The sequence below is a fragment of the Pan troglodytes genome, chromosome 17 (assembly GCF_028858775.2).
Source record: "Pan troglodytes isolate AG18354 chromosome 17, NHGRI_mPanTro3-v2.0_pri, whole genome shotgun sequence".
Classification (NCBI taxonomy): Eukaryota; Metazoa; Chordata; class Mammalia; order Primates; family Hominidae; genus Pan; species Pan troglodytes.
The window spans coordinates 72,996,426-73,021,086 of NC_072415.2; the positions used below are offsets into that span (position 1 = coordinate 72,996,426).

Sequence of the window (24,661 nt, forward strand, 5' to 3'; positions counted from 1 at the left end):
TCAAAAAATAAAGATATACAAGAGTCAGCATTCATTTCACTTCAGATAGCTGCTCAGCCACACTATGTTCAGCTAGGTAGAGAAGAGAAATTGCTGCTTCACTAGAAAGAATTATTTGTGTGCTGGGGAGAGGGGGCAGTTAAGAGTTATTTTTTTTTTCCTTTAATAATCAGGCTAGGAAATGGAATTATTTCTCTGAAGACTTTGTGTTCTGTAAAAATTATAAATGCCTTTAAAAATGAGCCTTCACTTTTCCCTAGACTTCAGGATGGTATCTAAGAGCCTTAGGATATGTCTTAAGAAACCTATTGTATTGCTGACTGTTTTAGATGGATAAAATGGAGTACCAGGTCATATGGAGAGCAAATAATGGAGGACTGTCCTTTTTTTTGTTAATGCCTCTTTTATTTATAGAATTGAAAACTTTGAAAAAAAGATTTAGCTCCAGCCTTATTGTAAAACAAGGTATTAACTTGATTTGGGGATTTTCTATTGACACTCTGATTTATGTTTTTCAAGATAAGATGGAAAGTAAATGTTTGCTAGTAATTGAGAGTAGAAACTTTTCTTTAACCATATATTTTTAAATTTCAGAAAAATTGCCATCAGTTATTTCTAGTTACAAAGGGAATACAAGTTAGATATTGATTTACTTCTTAGAGCTTTAACTGGTTCTTAGGAAGGATATACAGTATTTGTTAGATTTGGGAGTAATGAGTACCAACAGATAATTTTAATTCTTGTGGTCATGACCAGAACTATGTAGGTGTTGCTTCAGTTGTCAGCAGATAATACATATACTTTTTCCCTTGTTTAAATAATAATGAGGGGGAAACTTAGTGGCAATTTACAAGTAAGAGGACTTATTTCACCTTGTGGTAGCCAGCCTTTTAACAGACTACTTTACATCTGTTAATGACTTCCTGTTTAGGGACACAGAATGCTTTCTAGAGGCTGATTTTATTTTATTTTATTTTATGTTCTTTTATGTTATGTTATGTTATTTGATTTATTTTTTGAGACAGAGTTTCGCTCTTGTTGCCCAGGCTGGAGTGCAGTGGCACAATCTTGGCTCACCGCAACCTCCACCTCCCGAGTTCAAGTGATTCTCCTGCCTCAGCCTCCCGAGTAGCTGGAATTACAGGCATGCACCACCATGCCCAGCTAATTTTTTGTATTTTTAGTAGAGACAGGGTTTCTCCATGTTGGTCAGGCTGATCTCGAACTCCCGACCTCAGGTGATCCGCCCGCCTCCGCCTCCCAAAGTGCTGGGATTACAGGCGTGAGCCACCGCGCCTGGCAAGGCTGATTTTTAAGGAACGCTATTTGAGAATTTGTCCCTTTAGTATTTCTGTTTTGGGTCCTGTTGGATCAATTATGGCATATGAGGGCTGAGGAGAGGTAAGAAATCTCCCAGTTTAAATACATACAGTTAACTTGTAATTTATTAAATACCCTTCATTTGCTTTGTAATTTTACATATATGTTTTATGATATTAGTCTTAGCATACTTGGCTATACCTGTGAGGAGAGTATTGGAAGCTCCAGGGAACTGCAAGTCCATGATAATATTTGGAGGGGTTATATGGACAGAAATTGGATTTGGAGATGAATATTGCAGAATTCTCTCACATCATCTAAATGCAGTATAATTGTGGCTTAGGTGTTTTGTTGTTGTTCTTTCTGAGTATTCATGGTGTAAGAATACACCCATCCTATTACTTAAGTTTTGTTTTCTCATGCCAAGGCTGAGAGCTGTCCTTGTCATTCCCAGGAGAGAGCAGTCATCTAAAGTGGAATGTGTGAAAGTCTCTAATAGCTGCTTTACGATGCTCATTAAAACTAATTTTCGTGCTCTGTATATATGCCCCTCAGTTTTCATTACAACGAGTAGCTGGTTCTTGTTGCTGATAAGTATTTCAGACACATTAAACACAGTAAGAAATGGTAAGTACAGAGTGCTTAACAGGTGTATTTTTTATTTCTCAGATAAAGGTAGCAATTTGCACACATTTGGTTTTAATGATTCCTGTTCCCTCCCTGTTTCTCTTGTTAGTAATATCCGCTGTTTCAAGATTGATCAGCCTTCTACAGGAGACGCTTCCGGAGCCCCAGCTGTATGGAGTCATGGTTACACTGAAGCTTCGGGGGTAAAAAACAAGTAAGTCAGATGAAACTTTAGAGGAAGAAGTGCCTCCTGCCTGTCTCACTCCTTTAGTTGGGTAGAAAGAAACTCAGTGCTGTAGCACACACTTTTCTCATGTAAAATTTCTTTGAGTATTGCAAGTTTCCCCAGAGTGAGGCTCCCTCACGACTTATGTTTGAACATTAAGGGAAGGCCCTGTTTGGAATCACATAGTCTCCCTTAGTAGGAGACGTTGCTAGGATACAAGGTAACTGACACATTATATCTATGTAAGACTCCAGTGTTTAGAAAAGGCCTAAGTATTGAAATGCATCCCTGCTCCTTTGAAAAGCTCCTTTATCTTCCTCTGATGCTTGTTTACCAAGCAAAACAGAGATAGTATTAAAGGAGAAGTAGCTTAATTGTGCATATTTAAGATCACTCATGTTACTGACTATGGAGCTGTTTTTACAATCTAAATTAGCTTGGCAGCAGTTTGATGTCCATTGTCTGTAATGTCATCTGCTTGTCTTGCTACCAGGACTTGCCCATCTTAATATCTTTTTCTTCTCCATTTTCCCCACCCTTCCCTCTCTTAGATACAGATGTTGATTTTTCCTGAAAAATGTAACCAGGCTTTTCAGGCTTGCTTGTATTATATGAAGAGGTGCTAATAATTAGTACCTAGACAGGTAAAGAATCCTGTAAATTAGAACGGTCATAATTTAATTAGCTGAAGTATAAGAACACAGAAGTATTGTAAGGAAGAACAGAAAGTGGAGGTAGATCTAATAATAGCTAACATTAGTATTCAACCCTGGGCACACATTAGAATCAGTAAGGTAAGGAAAGTTTTTAAAAAGTCTCCCAACCTAGACTCATTAAATCAGAGTGTTTTAAAATCTCCCCCAGGTGATTCTAGTATGGGTCTAGGCTTGAGAACCACTGACTAGCTGAATACTCTTCATAGAAAATAAAAGGTTTGGAATTGTTGCTGCCATTCTGCCTGCTTTTCTTTGGAACAGAAAACAGCATCAATTCAAATTCTGGATCTGACACACTGATCTTTTCCCCTTTCCCTAAGGTGTCATTTGGCCTTGTGCTCTCCAGAGAAGAGTTAACAACTCTGTTCTCTTTGCTCAGAAAAGGCAGAATAACCCGAGGTGGTGTGCCTCAGTTCTGCCTGGGCTCCAGCTACTCCCTCATTTCCATGGACTTTGCACAGTATGTCATTGTGTTGGGGCAGAGGAGAATTCATATATTCTTTAGAGCACTCAAAGTTTCTTTCTGGAGATCATTACTTTTTAGATCAAAGGATCTTTTATGTCTTCCTTACAAACACCAGTAAATGAAACTGCTCATTTCTGAACACTAATGTGAAATCTAAGATTAGTTTTTAAATAACTCTGTATATTAATATCTAATATCTACTCGTGTCTTAATGGAGCAAGTAACCAATTAGATCTGGGTGGGCTTTTGGGCATAATTCCCCCTTCCACAATTGTGTCACATAGTACCATTTGTGTACAGCAAAGTGCGCTACAACCCTTTGAATTCTTGCAAAGTGAACACACCTTCAGACCACCACCTGTATCCAGAAATAAAAAATGAACAGAGTCATTGAAAGAGAAAAATAAATAAATAAATACAAGAAATAGAAAATGGACAGCATCCCAGTAGTCCCAGGCTATGCTTGGCCCTCCCTTTATATTTTCCCTTGCTTTTCTTACCCTTTGGTTTTGCCAATAAAAGTTTCTCGAGAGGTTTTTGTTTGTTTTTTGGTGTTTTTTGTTTTGTTTTTACTTTGTTTGCATTGTCAATAGTTATTTAAACACAGAGTTTGCTGCTTGCCACCTTAAAAGAAGGGGAAAACTGGTTGTCCTCTCTCCAAATCTCAATAGACATCTATTCTCTTCTCTCCCTCCCTCCTTTTCTCTGAGGTGTAGTATTGCCTTCCTGTCAGGTCATTTCAGATCCTTTGGGGAAACCCAAGAGGGAGCTGCAGTTGGATAATTAGCCTCTTTTTTTTTTTTTTTTTTGAGATGGAGTTTCACTCTTGTCGCCCAGGCCGGAGTGCAATGGCGCAATCTCGGCTCACTGCAATTTCCGCCTCCCGGGTTCAAGTGATTATCCTGCCTCAGCCTCCCAAGTAGCTGGGATTACAGCGCCCACCACCATGCCCAACTAATTTTTGTATTTTTAGTAGAAACAGGGTTTCACCATGTTGGCTAGGCCAGTCTTGAACTCCTGACCTCAAGTGATCCACCTGCCTCAGCCTCCCAAAGTGCTGGGATTACAGATGTGAGCCACTACTCCCAACCTAGCCTCTTCTTTAGGTTAAAAACCAAACAGGAAACTTCACCAGAAAAGAAATGCTAAGAATGATCACCACTATACTTTAAAAAAAAAAAAAAAGAAAAGAAAAAAAAAACGTTACTGTAATTTTTTTTCTCTTTCATACTACCTCATTCCAATTAGCAAGGGGAGCCTACAGAAGGAAGACGGAATAAAATGACTTTAAAATTTAACTTTGCCACTAATTGCCATATAATTTTGGATAACTTGTTTTTCATAATAAATAGAGGCAAGAATTTCAAAGGATTGAGATAGAAGCCAGGTTGCCTGGCTTTGCACCTGGGTTCTATACTTTCTTGCTGTGTGACCATGGGCAGTTTCTCAGTCTCTCTTTAGCTAAAATAGGAAATAAGAAAAAACTACCTATCCTCATGGGGTTGTTACAGGATCACGTGAGTTAATATGTATGACATACTTAGAACAATGTATGCCATATGATAAACCCTATTTAAGTGTTAACTACTAATATTATTAATGATAATGGTCATTACTATTATTATTTATCCCTGAGCTCCTTAAAGGGAGGGATTATATTTTTAAGTTTATATATCTGGTATGTAGCCATGATACATAGCAGGTGCTTAATAATTTTTTCTTTTTACTAATGTATATATGTAAGAGGTATAATCTATATTCAGTAAAATTCACCCTTTTTAATGTACAGTTCTACAAGTTTTTTTTTTTTTTTTTTTGAGACGGAGTCTTGTGCCGTTGTCCAGGCTGGAGTACAGTGGTGCAATCTGGGCTCACTGCAAGCTCCGCCTCCCGGGTTCACGCCATTCTCCTGCCTCAGCCTCCCGAGTAGCTGGGACCACAGGCGCCCGCCACCACGCCCGGCTAATTTTTGTATTTTTAGTAGAGACGGGGTTTCACTGTGTTAGCCAGGATGGTCTCGATCTCCTGACCTCATGATCCGCCCGCCTTGGCCTCCCAAAGTGCTGGGATTACAGGCGTGAGCTGCCGTGCCCGGCAGTTCTGCAAGTTTTGGTAAAAGAATATCATCATGTGTAACCACCACTGCAGGTTATAGGCCAGTTCCTTCACCTACCAAAATTTACCCATGCCCATTTTTGTTAGTTCTTCTCCCCAGCCCCTGTCCTTGGCAACTCCTGATCTGTTTTTTAATCTCATTAATTTTGCCTTTTCCAGGATGTCCTATAAACAGAATTATATAGTATATGGCCTTCTCAGTCTGACTTCTTTCCCATCACATAATGCGTTTGAGATTCATTTGTACTATTGCATGTGTCAGTAGTTCGTTTCTTTTCATTGCTTTTTATTGCTGAGTAGCATTCCATAGCATGGACATATTATGGTTTGTTTTTGTTTTACCCGTTCACCATTTGAAGGATGTTTAGATTGTTTCAAGTTTTTAGCAATTGCGAATGAAAGTGCTACAGGTTGCAAACAGTTACATACAGGTTTTTTATGAATGCTTGTTTTCATTTCTCTTGGACAAATGCCTAGGGATAAGGATTGCTGGGTCATATGGTAAGTGTATATTTACTTTTGTAAGAAACTGCCAAACTGTTTCCAAAGTGCCTGTATCATTTCGCACTCCCAACAGCAATGTCTAAGAGTTCCAGTAGCTACACATCCTTACCAGCAGGTGTTATTGTCAGGTTGTTGTTGTTTTGGCCATTCTAATAATAATATCTCATTGTGGTTTTAATTTGCATTTCCCTACTCTTTCCATATGTTTATTTATCATCCATATACCTTCTTTGGTGAAAACTTGTTCATTCACAATCAAATGTGATGTTAGCTCTCGGTATTTTTGTAGACACCCTTTATCAAGTTAATTCTCTTCTATATCTAGTTTGTTAAGATTTTATAATGAAATCTTAGTTTTTATAAACAGATAACACATTTTGTCATAGACTTTTTCTGGATCAATTGAGATGACTGTATGGTTTTTTTTCTTTTTCAGTCTGTTGATGTGTTTAATTACATTGATTGATTTTAAAATGTTAAATACACTTTGCATTCCAAGTATAAATGCATTTGGTCACGATGTAGTATATTTTTCTTTTTTCTTTTTTTTTAGACAGCGTTTCACTCTTATTGCCCAGGCTGGAGTGCAATGGCACAATCTCGGTTCACCGCAGCCTCCGCCTCCCGGGTTCAAGCAGTTCTCCACCTCAGCCTCCCGAGTAGCTAGGATTTCAGGCATACGCCACCATATCTGGCTTATTTTATATTTTTAGTAGAGACAGGGTTTCTCCATGTTGGTCAAGCTGGTCTCTAACTCCTGACCTCAAGTGATCTGCCCTCCTCTGCCTCCCAAAGAGCTAGGATTACAGGCGTGAGCTACCACACCCAGCCTAAAGTATTATATTTCTTACATGCTGCTGGATTAGATTTGCTGTTAATTTGTTGAGGATGTCTATGTTCCATGGTGGATATTAGTCTGTAGCTCTCTTGTGATGTCTTTGGGTTTGGTATCAGGGTAATGCTGGCCTCATTGAATGAGTTGGGAAGTGTTTCCTCATCTTGAGTTTTCTGGAGGAGTTTGTATAAAATTGGTAATATAGCCTTCTTAAATATTTAAAAGAATTCACCAGTGAAGCCATCTGTTCTGGGTTTTTTTTAACCTACAATTTCTTTAAATAGGATTATCTCTTTCTTCTTGAACAAACTTTGGTAATTTGTGTCTTTCAAGGAATTGGTCTGCTTTATCTAGTTTTCAAATGTATTAACATAAGCCTGTTCATAATATCCCATTATTAGGTTTTTTTTTTTTTTTTTTTTTTTGAGATGGAGTCTCACTCTGTCACCCAGGCTGGAGTGCAGTGGCACAATCTCGGTTCACTGCAACCTTTCCCTTCCGGGTTCACGCAATTCTTCTGCCTCAGCCTTCTGAGTAGTTGGGACTGCAGGTGTGCGCCACCACGCCCAGCTAATTTGTTGTATTTTTAGTAGAGACAGAGTTTCACCATGTTGGCCAGGCTGATCTCGAACTCCTCAAATGGTCCACCCGCCTCAGCCTCCCAAAGTGCTGGGATTACAGGCATGAGCCACCATGCCCAGCCCATTATTATGCTTTTAAAATCTGTAGAATCTGTAGAGATGTTCCTCCCCTCTCTCATTCCTAATGTTGGTAATTTGTGTTTTCTTTTTCCTGATCAGTTTGATTTGGTTTATCGATTTTATTGATATTCTCAAAGAACTAGATTTTTTGTTTTACTGATATTTCTCTATAATTTTTCTGTTTCACATTTCTTATGTTTTAATTTTTGTTTTATGGGTTTTTTGTTTTTTTTTGTTTGTTTTGTTTGTTTGTTTTTAAGAGACAGGGTCTTGTTCTGTTGCCCAGGCTGATCTTAAACTCCTGGCCTCAAGCAATCCTCCTGCCTTGGCCTCTCAAAAGTACTGAGATTACAGGTGTGAGCTATCACACTCAACTGCTTTTCTTATTTTTATGATTCCCTTTCTTCTTGCTTTGGGTTTGTTATGTACTTCTTTTTCTAGTTTCTTTAAATGGAAGCTTAGATTATTGATTTCAGACCTCTAATTCTGTAATATAAGCATTTAGAGTTGTAAATTTTTTTCTAAGTAATTTCACTAATATCGTTGGAGAACACGCTTTGTATGACTTGAATCCTTTAAACTTATTTAGACTGATTTTTGGTCCAGAATCTTACCTATCTTGGTAAAAGTTCCGTGTGCATTTAAAAAAAAAAATTGCTGTTGGGTATGGTGCCAGTTAACTCAAGTTGGTTGATATTGTTGCTCAAGCCTCCTACCAGTTTTCTGTCTTCTTCTTCTGTTGATGATTGAGAGGCTATGAATATGGATTTGTCTGTTTCTCCTTGTAGTTCTGTCAGTTTTTGCTTCATACATCTTGAAGCTCTGTTAAGTATGTAAACATGTAGAATGATGTAGCCTCTTGATGAACTGACCGCTTTATCATTATGACTCTCTATTCCTATAATATTCTTTGTTCTGAAATATACTTTGTCTGATATTAACATAGCCATTTCAACTTTCTTTTGATTAATGTTAGCATGGTATACCTTTTAAAAAATCCTTTTACTTTTAACCTATTTGTCTCATATTTAAAATGGATTTCTTATAGGCAGCATGTAATTAGGTCTTTTTTATTCAGTCTGAATTTTTTGTCTTTTCGGTAGTGTTAAGGCCTTTATATTTAATGAAATTATTGATATGGTTAGGTTTAAACCTTCCACCTTACTATTGTTTTCTATTTGTGCCATCTGTTCTTTATTTCCTTTTTCCTTTTTCTTCATTCTTTTGGATTATTTGTTATGATTTGATTTTATCTTTATTTATTCTTATTCTACCGTGTGTCTCTGTGTGTACATGTGTGGCTTGTTTAGAGTTTATAGTATGATATTTAACTTATTACTGTTTACCTTCAAGTAATAGTAATGTCATTTCACATATAAGAACCTTGCAAATATGTACTTCTCCTTCTCCTGTCCTGGCCTTTATGCTGTTGTTGTCATATGTTCTGCTTCTATCTATGTTATAACCTCCAAAATACATTATTGTTATTTTTACTTTAGTTATTTTCTAAAGCAGTGTTTCTCAACTTCAATACCATTGACATTTTGAGCCAGATAATTCTTTGTTGTTGCCTCCCAATACCCATTAGAATATTATTGAATATTCTATTAAGAATCACTGTTCTAAGGTGATTTTTAAAATAAGAAAATGAGGCTGGGCATGGTGGCTCATGCCTGTAATCCCAGCACTTTGAGAGGCCGAGGCGGGCGGATCGCTCGAGATCAGGAGTATGAGACCAACCTGGCCAAGATGGTGAAACGCTGTCTCTACAGAAAATACAAAAATTAGCTGGGCGTGGTGGCGGGTGCCTGTAATCCCAGCTACTCAGGAGGCTGAGGGAGGAGAACCACTTGAACCCGGGAGGCAGAGATTGCGGTGAACCAAGATCACACCACTGCACTCCAGCCTGTGTGACAGAGTGAGACTCCATCTCAAAAAAAAATTAAACAAAAAATGAGGAAATGTTTCTGTTCACTCACCTGGCTGTCATTATCGTTGTGCTTCATTCTTTTGTACAGTTCCGGATTTCCATCTAGTGTCATTTTCTTGTGCCTCAAGGATTTCCTTTTCCATTTCTTTAGTGCCATCCTGCTGGTGGTAAATGCTTTTATTTGTGCATCTGGAAATGTCTTTATTTCCCCTTAACTTTTCAGAGCTGTTTGTACTGGCTTAGAAATCTAGGTTGTTTTCTAGTTGTTTTCCATTGGTATGTTCAAGATGTTGCTCCACTGTCTCCTACCAGGTTTCCAGGGAGAAGCCTGCTGTTGGGCACGTCCTGGTTTCCCCACTCTACCTCCCGCCTTTGTTCCTGGTTTCTAGCAATTTGATTTTGATGTGTCTCAGTTAAGTCTTTTTCAAGTTTCTCTTGCTTGCAGTATCTGTAGTTTTATAATTTTCTTCATATTGGAAATGTTTTCAGCCATCAACTCCTCAAAAGTGTTATCTGTCTCTTCTTTCGAAGACTCCAATTCCCTATAGTATAGTAGGCTGTTTGAAGTTATCCCACCACTCACTAAGGTCCTGGCCTTATTGTTTTTTTTTTCCCAGTCTTTTTTTTTCCTCTCTGTTTCATTTTGGACAGTTTCTGGGACACAGTTGCTTGGAAACAGTTTGATTCTTTTGAGTTTGGAGTGGAGACAGTCTCCAAACTTTCCACATTTGCCAGGAACCACTATCCTCCTCCAGTGCACTGACTGCGGACTCTGGCCACCTTGTCCTCCTTCAGCCCCCAGCTCCATCTCCTCAATGCACGGAGACCACAGCCTCCACCTGGGTCTTCCTCCCTGTGCTGCAGCCTGGACACTTCCCCAGGAGGAAGCTGGGCGGGAAGCAGGCTCTCTCCAGGATCACTGACCTGTGCTCTTATTGTCCAGTTGGGGTTTGTTTGTTTGTTTGTTTGTTTTTCCTGCCTTTTAAAAAGGTCATTTGAAGGCTGGACATAGTGGCTCACACCTGTAATCCCAGCACTTTGGGAGGCTGAGGCTGGCAGATTGCTTAAGCTCAGGAGTTTGAGACCAGCCTGGCCAACATGGTGAAATCCCATCTCTACTAAACATACAAAATTAGCTGGGCATGGTGGCATACTCCTGTAGTCCTAGCTACTCAGGAGGCTGAGGTGGGAGAATCGCTTGAGCCCTAGAAGTGGAGACTGCAGTGAGCTGAGATCACACTACTGCACTGCAGCCTAGGTGATAGAGGGAGACCCTGTCTCAAAAAAAATAAAAATAAAAATAATTTTTTAAAAGTCATTTGAGGCTTTTTCTGTATTTGTACATGCTTTTCATATAGGTTTCGTCTATTTTTCCCAGTGTTTTAGTTTTCTATTTTGGCTGGATGTGGAGATTCTCGTTAATAACTGCTTATTGAATGTATATGTAGATATGGATTCATAATCTTCTCTTATTTCCCATGCCTCTTTTTCCCCTTCTGTCACTGACATTTAAAAATAAACTCATCAGAAGAGAAGCATGTAGGAAGGCATGTGTGAAGCATAATTTGTGCTCATCCTTCTCTGCTTATCAAAATTGGCTGTTAGAAATTAGCTGGAGTCAGTTTACCTGCCCTTAATCTGTCTGGAGTCATGAAGAAAGAGACAAAACTGAGTTAGGACAATCTTGAAATAAGCACTGGGCTGGACCTGGAGCAGGAGGATGAGTGGACTCAGCACAGAAGTGTGGTTGCCTTGCAGGTTGTGTGTCGCAGCCCTGTCGGTGAATAACTTCTGTGACAACCGCGAAGCCCTGTATGGTGTGTTTGACGGAGACCGGAATGTGGAGGTGCCCTACCTTCTCCAGTGCACTATGAGTGACATTTTGGCTGAAGAGCTGCAAAAAACAAAAAACGAAGAAGAATACATGGTCAATACATTCATTGTCATGCAAAGGTAAAACTCAGAGTTCCTGCTTACCTGCTGTGTGTTTTCTTGCTCTTTGAGTGTTTATCCTCTGTTTAGAAAAGCAGGTGCCCAATGGTCTCCAAGCCATGTTTTTTGACTATGAGTACCAAGATGCATTCAGGCAAGTTTGGTGTTGCCCAGGCATCAGGAATGGTGCTCCGGTTTGAGACATACTGATGTTCAGACAACTTTGTAGAAGGCTCAGACAATGACAAGGAATTAGTTTCTCTGAGAACTGGACCTCACTGGCCTGTATTGATTGCAGATTTTCATCAGATTGTTTGCAATGCCATTTCTCCTCCCAGATCATGTGAGCTGTAGGGGCTTTTTAGACTTTCTGGTGTGGGGACCTCTCTTTGAAATGGACCGTTTCTATCCTAGTTTCTTGGCCCTTATGAAATACTATCACTGGTTTGAGATAGTGCAAACCTTTGTGAAATCAAGATGGTCAGATTTTAGCCCAAGAGTTAAATCATTCTTTATATTTTGTTTTCTCCTTTATTAAATGTTCAAGACAGTGTTACTGGCAGAATCCTAGGCCATAGCCTGGAGTTTCCACCAGCAGCAGAGCTTTAGGTTGCTGTAGAAATTGTGGAATATTGTTTGTAACTCTTAGAGGAATGAGGATTCCTTCATTCAAAGAATTGTTTATTCTTACCACCTTCATGGCTTTCTAGGTAATAATGGAATTTCCTGTCTATAAGTATTGTACTGCAGACTCACTCATGTGGGACCCAGGAGTGATGAGTGTACTGGTATTTGAGGTCATGAGAGCAGTCATGGTATTTTATCCTTATCTGCTCTTTCTCTCCCTTGATATTCTGCCAGAGCAAGTAGCTTTGTTAGAAGGGTAGAAGTGGTGTCTGGGGAGGAGTGTTCAGAGCAGCCTTTACAGTGATACCTGCATCACAAATGGTTCCTCTCAGAGAGCTTGGTGGAGGCAAGCCTGGGGTGGTTCTTGCTGCTACACTCACCCCTGACTTTCAGATTCTCAGTGAGCATATACAATTAGCAACTGAACAATAATGGCTAATATCCAGCAAGCCCTTAATATGTACCAGTCATTGTTCTAAATTTTACCTTATGTGTCATAAATTGTTACCAGTTAGCTGGGTAATGTTACTGAAAGTGATGTACAGTGACGTGAAGCACAGTGCCTACGGGCTAATAGGTAGTGCAGCCAGGACCTGACCTCGGGTTGTGAGACTCCCTTCAAAGGATGTTGTAACTAGCAGGCACATCAGCTTTCCTGTTTTTACCACCCTTTTGTTCTAGAAAAACAGCAAGCATGTATCATATGCACACACATACACATGTGCATACAGACCACAGCACAAACACATCCCTTCACAACCCCCAAAAGGTCTGCTTTTTATGCACCCTCAAGCACTGGGTAAGAATTAAAAACCGAGAACCCCAGTCTCGGATTACTTGCTATACTTTTTACAAATCACTGTGCCTGTGAAAGGGAGAAAGTAGAGATGCCTTGGAAGGGTCTGGAGCCAAATATCTGAAAGTTGGAGTTTAGGAACCTAAACTATAGGCCCTTCTCCAGGGTCTTTTGTATGTCTCTTATTTTCCCTATCTGTTAAGAGGGTACGGGTTGTGTGGTGAGCTTTTGGTCCTTAGGGGAACTGGTCTTTGTGCGGGATTTCCTAATGCATGCAAGTAGGCAGCCCTGGTTTCCATTGCTCTTCTTGCCAGTTGCTTACCTTACACACGTGATAGGAGCAGACAGTACCTGAGGGTCTGCCCTTGTAAAACGGGAGACTGTTTTTCTTAACTTTCTTGCTCCTGTACCACTCAGGAACAGCAGGGGCCTGGGCAGTGTTACCATTTGTGGGGCTTGCCATAGGAGTTCATGAGGCCATGGGAGCAATAATGGTCTTTTGTCCCTCTCTGCTATTTCTCTCCCTTGATAATCTGCCAGAACAAGTAGCTTTGTAAGAGGGGTTTTTGATTTTTGATTTTCAGAATTTGCAGGTGCTTTCTGTATTTGGTAGGTCTGTGGATTCTCATGATTAAAAAGATAAATCACAAGCACTTGGTATTTGATTACTAGAATGTCCTTTCTATGAATTTTCTAGAATAGATGGTGCTGGTCCAGAAAGTCTTTACTATATAGGGCAGGAACATGAACACTCCAATACTTCAAGGCTGCTACCAGCAAACACCCTTATAAGGAGGAGAGGGTTGTCAGGTTTTTCTAAAGTGTGCCTGTCAGTGGGGTAGGGTGTTTATACCTGCTCTTACGTACATGGTTTTTTCAATGTTCCTTTTCTGGGGACAGAGGGAATTTAGAGAAGCAGATGGAGAAAGAAGTCATTTTCCTGCTGTCTGGAGTGTGCTGATAGGGCAGTGTGGTTGATGAGGGTAGCAGGCTGTACATGGCAGCCCAGGGGCACCCGCCTTCCAGAGCAGCACCTGTGGCTTTTAATGGTACAGTGATACTGTCTTCCAGTTGTGAGCCTCTCTGTGTGGATATGTGTGATGTCAGATTCAGGGGCTCTTTTCATCAAAGAGGCAGAGTAGTGTGTGCTTTGATGAAGGAGGCGGAGTGGAATCCCCAGCTGTCTCCTTCCTGGCCCTGTCCAGTGGTGCGGTCTTGCTGTTGAATTTGCAGAACTGGCACTGATGGGCTGTGTTTGAGTGTCACTCCCTCTCTTCGGATTCCAGGAAACTTGGAACTGCTGGGCAGAAGCTTGGTGGTGCCGCTGTCCTTTGTCATATCAAGCATGACCCTGTGGATCCAGGAGGATCCTTCACCTTGACCTCTGCTAATGTGGGCAAGTGCCAAACAGTTCTCTGTCGAAATGGAAAGCCGCTGCCTCTGTCCAGATCTTACATCATGAGCTGTGAAGAAGAGCTGAAGAGGATTAAACAGCACAAGGCCATTATCACTGAGGTGAGAAAACAGGGGTGTTCCCCAGGATGGTGGAGAGGAGAGGATAGGAGAGGAGACCAGGTCATAGCAGAAACTAGCTAGGGAGCATTTGCCTTCAAAGAACACTTTTGAAGTTTGTTTGACATTAGAATTCCAAATCCATAGTATCACAAAGCAGATGTCTTACATTATGATGTATATGCTTGTTGGTTGCCTCTCTGCATCAGACACTGTGCTGCGTGCTTCATGGGCATGATCCCATTCCATGTTTGCAGCCACTTTGCAGAGGGCTGCTTTGGTGGTTGAGGGCTCTACCCCTGACATCACACTGCTAGTTTTCATATCTTAGCTCTGCCACTTGCAGGTTGTGACCTTTAAACCTCTCTAAGCCTCAGTTTTCTCATCTGTAAAGTGGGAATAATCATGCATCTGTCCTATCTTACAAGGTTGGTATGACTTGTAAACTATGAACGTCTGTGTAAGTGTACTAGTTGTTATTTTGGTTCATACCTCATGTCCCATTTGAGTACACAGTAAGCAGTTTTCAACTGGGGGCAGTTTGCTTCCCCACAAGACATTTGGCAACATATGGAGACATTTTTGGTCATCACAGCTGGGGCGGAGAGTGCAATTGGCATGCAGTGGATTGAGGCCACTGAGCATCCTACAGCGCTGCTAGGACAATGCTGCTCAACACCCCACAATGCACAGGGCAGTCCCCACAACACAGACTGTGGTGTGTGTGTTTGGAGGGCGTGTCTCAAGGAAGAGAAGTAAAATACAATACAAAACAAAACCTCATTGTTGAGTATTAAGCAATGCAAACAAAAGCAGGGAAGAGGCGAAGCACAGAAAACAAGAGAAGTCTGACGTGCAAACCATGATTCATGTAGGTCACAGAAATCATTTACCTTCAATTGTGTTTGGCATAATGTTGAACTAAAGTTGAATTCAGTGCATTCTGTACACATTAGACTGTCTTCTGCTCCCTAGCACAGTGTCTACCATCCATGTTCATCCTCTCTGCTCCAAGAATAGACAGAGAACAAATTCACACAGACTCATTTGCACAGAATCCCATGTATAGCTTGAGTCTTTCTGTTTCTTTCTTAAGGCCCTCATCAAAGCCTGTGTGAGTCAGTCTTTTTTCTCTACTGGACTATAAGCTTTCACCAGAGTCCACCTCAAACTGTACATGGTTCTATGGGTTTTATCAGCAATGTAAGACTGGAAACCTCTTGAAGGTAGATGTTTCTCTGCAGGTCACTGCTGTCTGCCCACGTCATTTTTTCAGGCACAGGGCAGATGACTGACACTTTGATGAATTAGCGAATGGAGCAGAACTCCTGGAGCCCATGGTGGAAGCTTCATTGCTCATGAATCACAAAACCATTGGTTTTGATGGAGAGAAATCTAAAGGGATGGACAGAACAGCAAGAACAGTTTCTGCCAAATTCCATGCTTTGGGGACAGATTATGTCAGTAGAATCAAGGCAGTTTAAGGTTGTGCTTGAAGCCCATCTTACTAATTTTACTAATAGGAATGCTTACCTGCTTATAAGTGTGGTGTGGCAAAGTTGTGTGAGAAGCTGGGAAAGACATCCCTAGGACAAGTAAACACCTTGCCAAATCCCAAATAAAGGGAAGTGGTAGGACTGGAAAGGAAATGGATATTCTGTGGAAGAAACACTTTGTCATCCCAGACAGGGATTTGTCATAATGAAGCCTTTCCTGGAAAGAAGTGTTAAAACTAGGGCATGTAGAGGTATGTCATGGACCTGAGAATCTCAAAATTTGAAGAATAAAGAACCAAGCAGGTACACATGGCAAAAAAAACAAACAAACAAACAAAAAACCCAGGTCTTTTTATTGGCAAGTGGTCTGGCACTTTGGTAATTGATTTAAATAGCATGCACATAGCTGAACTAAAGCCAGCAGATCTTGCCTTCTCCATTGGTCAACAGGAAATCAAGTTCAAGGAAGTTGTAAGAATTGGCATTTCTTCTTTAGCATCTGTTCTCCTGACATGAGCATTCTTACCCACCTAGTCAAACCAAGGTTTTCTCCACCGCTTAAGTACTTTCAAGTCCTCTCTGGACCTTTAGACACTACTGCCTCTTGTGATCATGGAGAGCAATGGAAGATTTAGGGGCATTGTCTTGATATATGCCTGCGTCATGTGTCTTTGCTCAGGACTGGCTTCTATCAGAAAGTCTCTTGCTACCTCAGAGTCTTCCTACACTCAGCCCGTCTGAGGGCCGATCCTTGATCACCATGTTCACCAAGGGAGGGAAGATGTAAACCCATGTTTACAGGAGGAGCTAGCCAGCTATGCTTGCTGTGTAAGGCTAGATGATGGCTTGCTTTAGATAAACAGCAGGACTTGTGACCTAGTGTGAATGGGGTCCCAGTAACACACATAACCGAAATCTTTTCCTTTTGTCCCTACTGCTCCTTACCTGCCCAGGCCTACTACCTGGGGTTTCTGATGACAGGTGCACATTAACTACTCACTAGAGAGTGAGCCCTTCTTTCCTCTGTGGGCCACACAGCACTTCTCTGTGGTCCTACAGTCGAGACAGTCGAGGGACCCGCAGGGAACCTGCACAGTTGCCGCAGGTGCTCTGTATTAACTGTCTGTCTGCAAACCCTTGTTCTTCCAGGATGGCAAGGTGAACGGAGTGACTGAGTCCACGCGCATCCTGGGCTACACCTTCCTCCATCCCAGTGTGGTGCCTCGCCCCCACGTGCAGTCCGTGCTCCTGACCCCCCAGGATGAGTTCTTCATCCTAGGCAGTAAGGGGTTGTGGGACAGCCTGTCCGTCGAGGAGGCCGTGGAGGCCGTGCGCAATGTGCCCGACGCCCTGGCTGCTGCCAAGAAGCTGTGTACCCTGGCCCAGAGCTACGGCTGCCACGACAGCATCAGCGCTGTGGTGGTGCAGCTCAGTGTCACTGAGGACAGCTTCTGCTGCTGCGAGCTCAGCGCCAGTGGGGCTGTGCCACCACCCAGTCCTGGCATCTTTCCTCCCTCAGTGAACATGGTGATCAAGGATCGGCCCTCAGATGGGCTGGGCGTGCCATCCTCCAGCAGCGGCATGGCTTCTGAGATTAGCAGTGAGCTCTCCACTTCTGAGATGAGCAGCGAGGTGGGGTCAACAGCCTCCGATGAGCCCCCGCCCGGAGCCCTAAGCGAGAACAGCCCTGCCTACCCCAGTGAGCAGCGCTGCATGCTCCACCCCATCTGTCTGTCCAACTCCTTCCAGCGCCAGCTATCCAGCGCCACGTTCTCTAGCGCCTTCTCCGACAACGGCCTTGACAGTGACGATGAGGAGCCCATCGAGGGCGTCTTCACCAACGGCAGCCGGGTGGAGGTGGAGGTGGACATCCACTGCAGCCGGGCCAAGGAGAAGGAGAAACAGCAGCACCTGCTTCAGGTGCCAGCAGAGGCCAGCGATGAGGGCATTGTCATCAGCGCCAACGAGGATGAGCCAGGTCTGCCCAGGAAGGCAGACTTCTCTGCCGTTGGGACCATTGGGCGCCGGAGGGCCAATGGCTCTGTTGCGCCCCAGGAAAGGAGCCACAATGTGATAGAGGTGGCTACAGACGCACCTCTTCGAAAGCCTGGAGGCTATTTTGCTGCCCCGGCTCAGCCGGATCCTGATGATCAGTTTATCATACCCCCGGAGCTGGAAGAGGAGGTCAAAGAAATCATGAAGCATCACCAGGAGCAACAGCAGCAGCAGCAGCAGCAGCAGCAGCAGCCGCCACCACCCCCTCAGCTCCAGCCGCAGCTGCCGCGGCACTACCAGCTGGACCAGCTGCCAGATTATTACGACACGCCACTATGACCCAGCCGAGCTGTTTAACAAATAAACTAATCACAAAAGACTGAGTTGCAAGAGTCTCCCAGGCTCACATTAAACCAGGGGTTTTACTCCACATCCTTCCCCCAGACACTGTTCCCAACCTGTCGTCGCAGCTAATCTGTAGGTTCTCTTTCTTTGGGTTATTTTTTTAAATAATCACCACTTTCTTCTAGTGATGCTTTACCAATATGATTTACATTTGTTAACTTCTCCCCCTAACATATCAGATATGTAAAGACAAAGAACAAAAGGTTTAATATATTACAGAGAAACAGTTAATGATAATGTAATATTTTTTAAAATGGCTTTTTGTTGTTTTGTTTGTTTGGAAGGCAGGGCAGGCTGCCGTTGCTAAATGATTTAATAATATTGTAATTCTGTATTTCTTTGGGGGGAAAAGGCTTTTGTTTTGTTTTGTTTTGTTTTGTCTTGAAAATAATAGACATTTGTAGAATATGGAGACTAACTCCTAGGAGTTGCTTTACTCTGTCAGGTGACTTAAGTCACTGGGATTCACTAATTTTCTCTGAGAGAACAGCTGATTGAGAATTTCTATTGTAAATAGCTCAGTGTTGTATAGTGAGGCTTACGATGTTTTGTAGTCTTGGCATAAGGACACAGCCCAAGTAACTGACGTTTCCCCTCCCCCTCCCCTCTGAGGAGCCTGCCTGCCTCACAACTCACCCTCACTTCACTGAATGAGGAGGCTGAGCAGCTGCAGTGTTTCTGTCCAGAGGAAATGGATCTTAGGCCACTGGACAAGAACCTGCACCCAAGGGCCCTGAACCCATTTTCCTCCCCTGTCCCAGCCTCTCCACTTTGACAGACACTTTTAACTGTGTTCCTTACTGCTGCCACAATCAGCATGGTTGTATAGTGCCCCATTAGGCCATTTACATACCCAGAGTTATACTCAAGCAGAATGCACAAATGGACATGTCATAGTTTTTGTTACAATAAATATGAAATTTACAAGTATTTACAAATATCTGCTTTTGTCTCAGCAGCCAGTTGTTTCTTGGAGACAGTCACACTAGCTTGCGTTTAGAAAGAATGGATGGAATATTGGGATTATCAGATATTTCTGATTTTTTTTTAAGAGAAAAACATCCAGTAAGTTAACCTACATTGAATGAAATGTGAAATTAACCGAATGGTAAGCAGTATAATTAGCTGATCTTACAGCTTTTCTTCTTTTTTTTTTTTTTTTTTTTTTTTGAAATGGAGTCTCGCTCTGTCTCCCAGGCTGGAGTGCAGTGGTGTGTTCTCTGCCCACTGCAACCTCCGCCTCCCGGGTTCAAGTGATTCTCTTGCCTCAGCCTCTGAATAGCTGGCATTACAGGCACCCGCCACCATGCCCAGCCAATTTTTGTATTTTTAGTAAAGATGGGGTTTCACCATGTTGGCCAGGCTGGTCTCATACTCCTAACCTCAAGTGATCTGCCCACCTCAGCCTCCCAAAGTGCTAGGATTACAGGTGTGAGTCACTGTGCCAGGCCTGATCTTACAGCTTTTCTATTTCTTCTTATGACTTAGGGTAAGATGTTCGGGTACTTCTTAGGGAAGATGTGAGAAGGGGGATAGACAGAGGTTGCATAGATAGGGGAGATCCCTGGACAACTTTACTCTCACGAAGCGAAGTTTTCAGTTTTCTTGGGGGGCCTGTAGCTCATGTAAGCAGGTTAACCTGCCTCTTACTTGGACAGGGTCAATCAAGCTGGTTGGCTTGCCCTCCACCACCAGCAGGAATCGTGTAGGTGCAGCGGTGTGTACTTAAGAAAGCCAGTATTCCCAGCTACTAGTCAACTGCATTTACAGACAGGGACCTCCGCCCTCACCTCGCCCCCACCCTACACGTGTGAACCTTGTGTGGAAGATACTGCTGGTCTTCATCTCACATGGACCACCTCCTATGTAGACCTGGCTTCCTTCTTTAGGTCTGCCCTTGGGTGGGACCTGGCTAATTCAGTGACAGGGCAGTTCTTATTTCTTAACTAGTAGACTCGGTGGTGGGCTCTGTGTCCCCCTCTAGGAGGCTGCTGGGTGGACTTTGTTTTCGTAATGGCTGTACTTCATTTCCACATCAGGCTACTTGCACACAGTGCTCTTTGGAAACCACTAAAGCCATGGAAGAGAATTGCCTCATCTCGGCCCAGTGAGAGACCCAGGGACCAAGGGAGCTGACTCCCCAGTACAGGCGGAGCGCTCTGGCTGAGACTGGAAGCTAAACCACCTTGGGACCCCTGCCCCGGTTCCACTTGCCAGCCCCTTGCCTTCTCTCTCGGGCTGCCCCACTGGGTTGAAGCAGATGTGGACAACTCCAAGCTTTCACACCGACGCCTTAGTTGCTGCAGGTCTGGGCTGGTTCTCTGACTTCCTCAGTTCTTAAACCCCCTCTGGGCAGGGTTCACCTGTCCCCGGGGGTGGAGCAGACCCAGGCCTTGTATGTGGATCTCTTCCACCGCAGCTCACTTCCAGAGTGGTCAGAACTGGCTGAGCGTGGTCCACGGAAGCAGCAATCGCTTCCAGATTCTAAAATCGGCCCCACAGCAACTCTGTGCCAGGGGCAGCCACTGGGCCCCACAAGCTCTGTTGCAGGGACACCTCATTTCCTAACTTCTGTGTCTGCTGCAGGAGAAAGGGGTATGAGACTTGGAATTGCTTTTTTCCTGAGTCCTCCAGTTTAGTTGTGCTTGCTGCTGGGTTTATTGTCTCTTTTCGGTCCCATTGTGCACATACTACATGTAAGGCACCTTGGAGTGAGACTCTGCCCTTTGGAGGCTTGGGGTAAGTAGGGCATTTAGATGAAAAGGTAATTCAGTAAAGCACATGTTGAGTGACCAAAGTGGCATAGACTTAGCTGATAGGTCTCCATGCGGTTGCATAGGAGCTGCCTCAGTTATTTCTGAGGAGTTTCTTTGCATTTCTGTTTATCCAGATAGCATCTAATAGTATATGTAGAGCTGCTTATACAACTGAAAGTGCTTTCTGAATATTAAAGTGCTTAATATTTGAAGATCCCTGAAGCCACAGTGTCTGCAGGGTAAGTATTAGGGAGAAGGGCATTCCCGCCTGCTCTATTCCCTGCTTCCTGCTGGAAATCCAGATAATTGGGAAAGGGCTTTGAGGGGAGAGAAAGGAAGAAATGAAACGGGAAGCGGAGAGCTGTGGTGAGCCTTGCTAGGAGAAGAACCCCTGATCGAGGACCCTAGAAACTGTTTGGTGTTGGATCCAGCGCATGCTGCCCGCCCTGTGCTGCCCTCAAGCTTCCTGCCCTTCGCTCCCGCTCCCGAACACTGGCTTTGATGAGAGGTAGCAGAGCCGATCTCTGGGGCCCAGAAACCCCACCTGCCTGCCTTGGTTTCTCTTGATTGCTTTTGTCACAGCACCACCTGCTGGTAAGCTTAGACTTTGGGTGGAAATGGGCTTCACTCTTTATCCTTCCTTCACTTTCCCAGAATAAACAAAGTGTGTAAGTTTCTTATCACTGTATTTTCGTAAACACATGATAGCAAACTTCTATACCACTGTCAAGTATAGCCGAGAAGCTGTGTTTCCGCTTTGTAAGACAGTAGAAGTGATGACAGCTGGTTCCTGTGATGAGCCTGATTTTCCATGGGAAATTGACATGCAGAAATATTAAGATGGATAACCAGAATCATATAGTTTTGCTGGGAGAGAAGTCTGTCTTCAATGTCCATCTAATTCCCAATTCCCCTTTCTCCATGGTTAAAAAAAGCAAAACACAAAGCATCTGTTAACATGTTCTGGACCTTATAGGATAACACCTGAGAGTCCCCTCACCACTGGCACTGCAGGAGAGAGAAGAAGAATTCCATTTGATCATGTGAACATTCATCAAAGGGTATTTTGAGTTCATCCCTGACATGTTATCACAAGATAGAATTTCAGGCCGGGCACAGGGGCTCATGCCTATAATCCCAGCACTTAGGGAGGCCAAGGCGGGTGGATCACCTGAGGTCAGGAGTTTGAGACCAGCCTGGCCAACATACTGAAATCCCGTCTCTACTAAAAATACAAAAATTAGCCAGGTGTAGTGGTGCATGCCTGTAATCCCAGCTACTAGGGTGGCTGAGGCAGGAGAATTGCTTGAACACAGGAGTCGGAGGTTACAATGAGCCGAGATCACGCCACTGCATTCCAGCCTGGGCGACAGAGACTCTGTCTCAAAAAAAAATTTTTTTTCTTTTATTATTATTATCATACTTTAAGTTCTAGGGTACATGTGCACAACGTGCAGGTTTGTTACATATATATACATGTGCCATGTTGGTGTGCTGCACCCATTAACTCGTCATTTACATTAGGTATATCTCCTAATGCTATCCCTTCCCGCTCCCCCCACCCCACAACAGGCCCCGGTGTGTGATGTTCCCCACCCTATGTCCAAGTGTTCTTATTGTTCAATTCCCACCTATGAGTGAGAACATGCGGTGTTTGGTTTTCTGGCCTTGTGATAGTTTGCTGAGAATGATGGTTTCTAGCTTCATCCATGTCCCTGCAAAGGACATGAACTCATCCTTAAAAAAGATAGAATTTCTATAAAGTGTGGGTTTCTGGTATCTGCCTTACCTACCTCTCCAGCAATCAAATTAGGTCATGTATTTGCAGTAATTTAAATACTAAAGCCTTATGTAAGGGTAAATATTGTCATTGTTACAAATGAAGGAACTAAGGGGCGTCTGGGAAAGAAAATAATGAGGAATGCAGCAAAAGCACCTTTTTAAGCCAGGTATGGTACTGTGGGCCTGAAGTTAGTCCCAGCGACTCGGGAGGCTGAGGCTGGAGGATCACTTGAGCCAACAAGTTCAAGGCCAGCCTGGGCAACACAGCAAGCCCCTGACTCTTAAAAAAAAAAAAAAAAGAAAGAAAGAAAAAAGTACCTTTCTGAAAATGGGAAACTCTTAAGTCACTTATTACAATTGTTATAGAAGGAAAAGCACTGGTAATGATGGAGAAAATGGGCTTCTCTCATTTGTTGCCATTTCATTTTTCTTTCATTGCATCCCCCTAACTCACACTGTGCAAACTAGTCTATGGAAACTCTTATTTCACTATTGTCATTTATGTGTCATGAACTGATTCTTATTGCTATGTATTTGAAAGACGGCTCTAAGGTGGTTTTTTTTTTCCCCTAAGCCTCACCCCACTCAGCACCAAAATTACAACAAAGTTCCAACTTAGTACGGCGAGTCTATTGCCCTGCTCACTAAGTGAATGTAGGAATTACATCTAGCAGACAAAGCTCTGGGCTGGTGATGGAAAGCACACCCCACCGCTCACACCCACCTGCTTCACTGTGTGCATTCATTCAACGTGTTTAGGAAACACCAGTAAAGAGCTGGCTACTTTGCGTGGCTCTGTCTCACCAGCACGGGGCCCTGAGAAAATGGCTTGGTGTGGAGGTGGCTGTGCTAACCTCATGAGGGTGTGAGCCAGCCTGACGATGGCCTACAGGCCCACATGAATGGCAGAAGCCAGTGTGGAGGCCCCATATATTGTCCTGTTCCTTCTGGAAGACTAAGGTTGAACACTGCCGAGGAAATTGGCAGATGGGTCCTCAAGGCGGCCGTCCATTTTCTGGGGTGTGTGGTAGAAAGCTGGAGGCTATGCTGTCCCCAGCCCTGATGTGAGTACCCATAAACAAGCATGGCATTTCTCCAGCTTCGGTTCATGAGTCCCTTCATTTTATGCCCAATCAGAAACACAGTGTTCTTCTATCCTGTGCAGAGGGGGAAGCAACAGAACACTTGGAGAATTTTCTTCCATCTGCAATTCCAATGACTGGAATTGCTCTCATTGTCATTCCTCCGCTTTTCTAAGGACAGGGAAGGAAAACTGCCTTCACTGAAATCACAGGTACTTTCTAGTCATTCAGTTTCTTAGGTCTTATTCCATTCTGGTAAGCTGGCACTTTCCCCTAATTACCAATCTTACCTGTTGAGAGAAAGTTGAAATGGCAACGAAGATGGTTTTCCCAAATGCTACACCTCCAGATGTTGACTTTTCTTGAACTCTTATTAAGTGATTTGCTTTTCTGAGTTTTCAAGAAAACTGCTCCACAATTAACATTCAAAGTTTCTTAAACTAGTTTTCACTTAATAGAAATTGCCTTGTAAGCCACGAATAAATCAAGCACACAAAATAAATGTCTTTTATTTACCTTATGATCTGTAATACTGTTTAAGAACTGCTGTAATACACCTCCTCCTAGAGCATTTCAGATGGTTAAAAATAGCTTATTTAAATGTGTCACATCCATATACACCATGGAATACGATGCAGCCATAAAAAATGATGAGTTCATGTCCTTTGTAGGGACATGGATGAAATTGGAAATCATCATTCTCAGCAAACTATCGCAAGGACAAAAAACCAAACACCGCATATTCTCACGCATCGGTGGGAATTGAACAATGAGAACACATGGACACAGGAAGGGGAACATCACACTCTGGGGACTGTTGTGGGGTGGGGGGAGGGGG

General features: G+C 43.0%; 1 protein-coding gene across 2 annotated transcripts in view; it reads left to right on the forward strand.

The window, feature by feature from the left end:
- Window positions 1-19,133, forward strand: part of PHLPP1 (PH domain and leucine rich repeat protein phosphatase 1) — a 253,822-nt gene extending 234,689 nt beyond the window's left edge. For both annotated transcript variants that reach the window (XM_523952.7, XM_016933837.4), the window contains 4 exons: window positions 2,057-2,161; window positions 11,199-11,393; window positions 14,082-14,310; window positions 16,953-19,133. In XM_523952.7, the coding sequence (XP_523952.5) occupies window positions 2,057-2,161; window positions 11,199-11,393; window positions 14,082-14,310; window positions 16,953-18,137 (1,714 nt within the window). In that variant the 3' untranslated portion in view covers window positions 18,138-19,133. The remainder of the gene's footprint in view (window positions 1-2,056; window positions 2,162-11,198; window positions 11,394-14,081; window positions 14,311-16,952) is intronic.
- The last annotated feature ends 5,528 nt before the right edge of the window (window positions 19,134-24,661 follow it).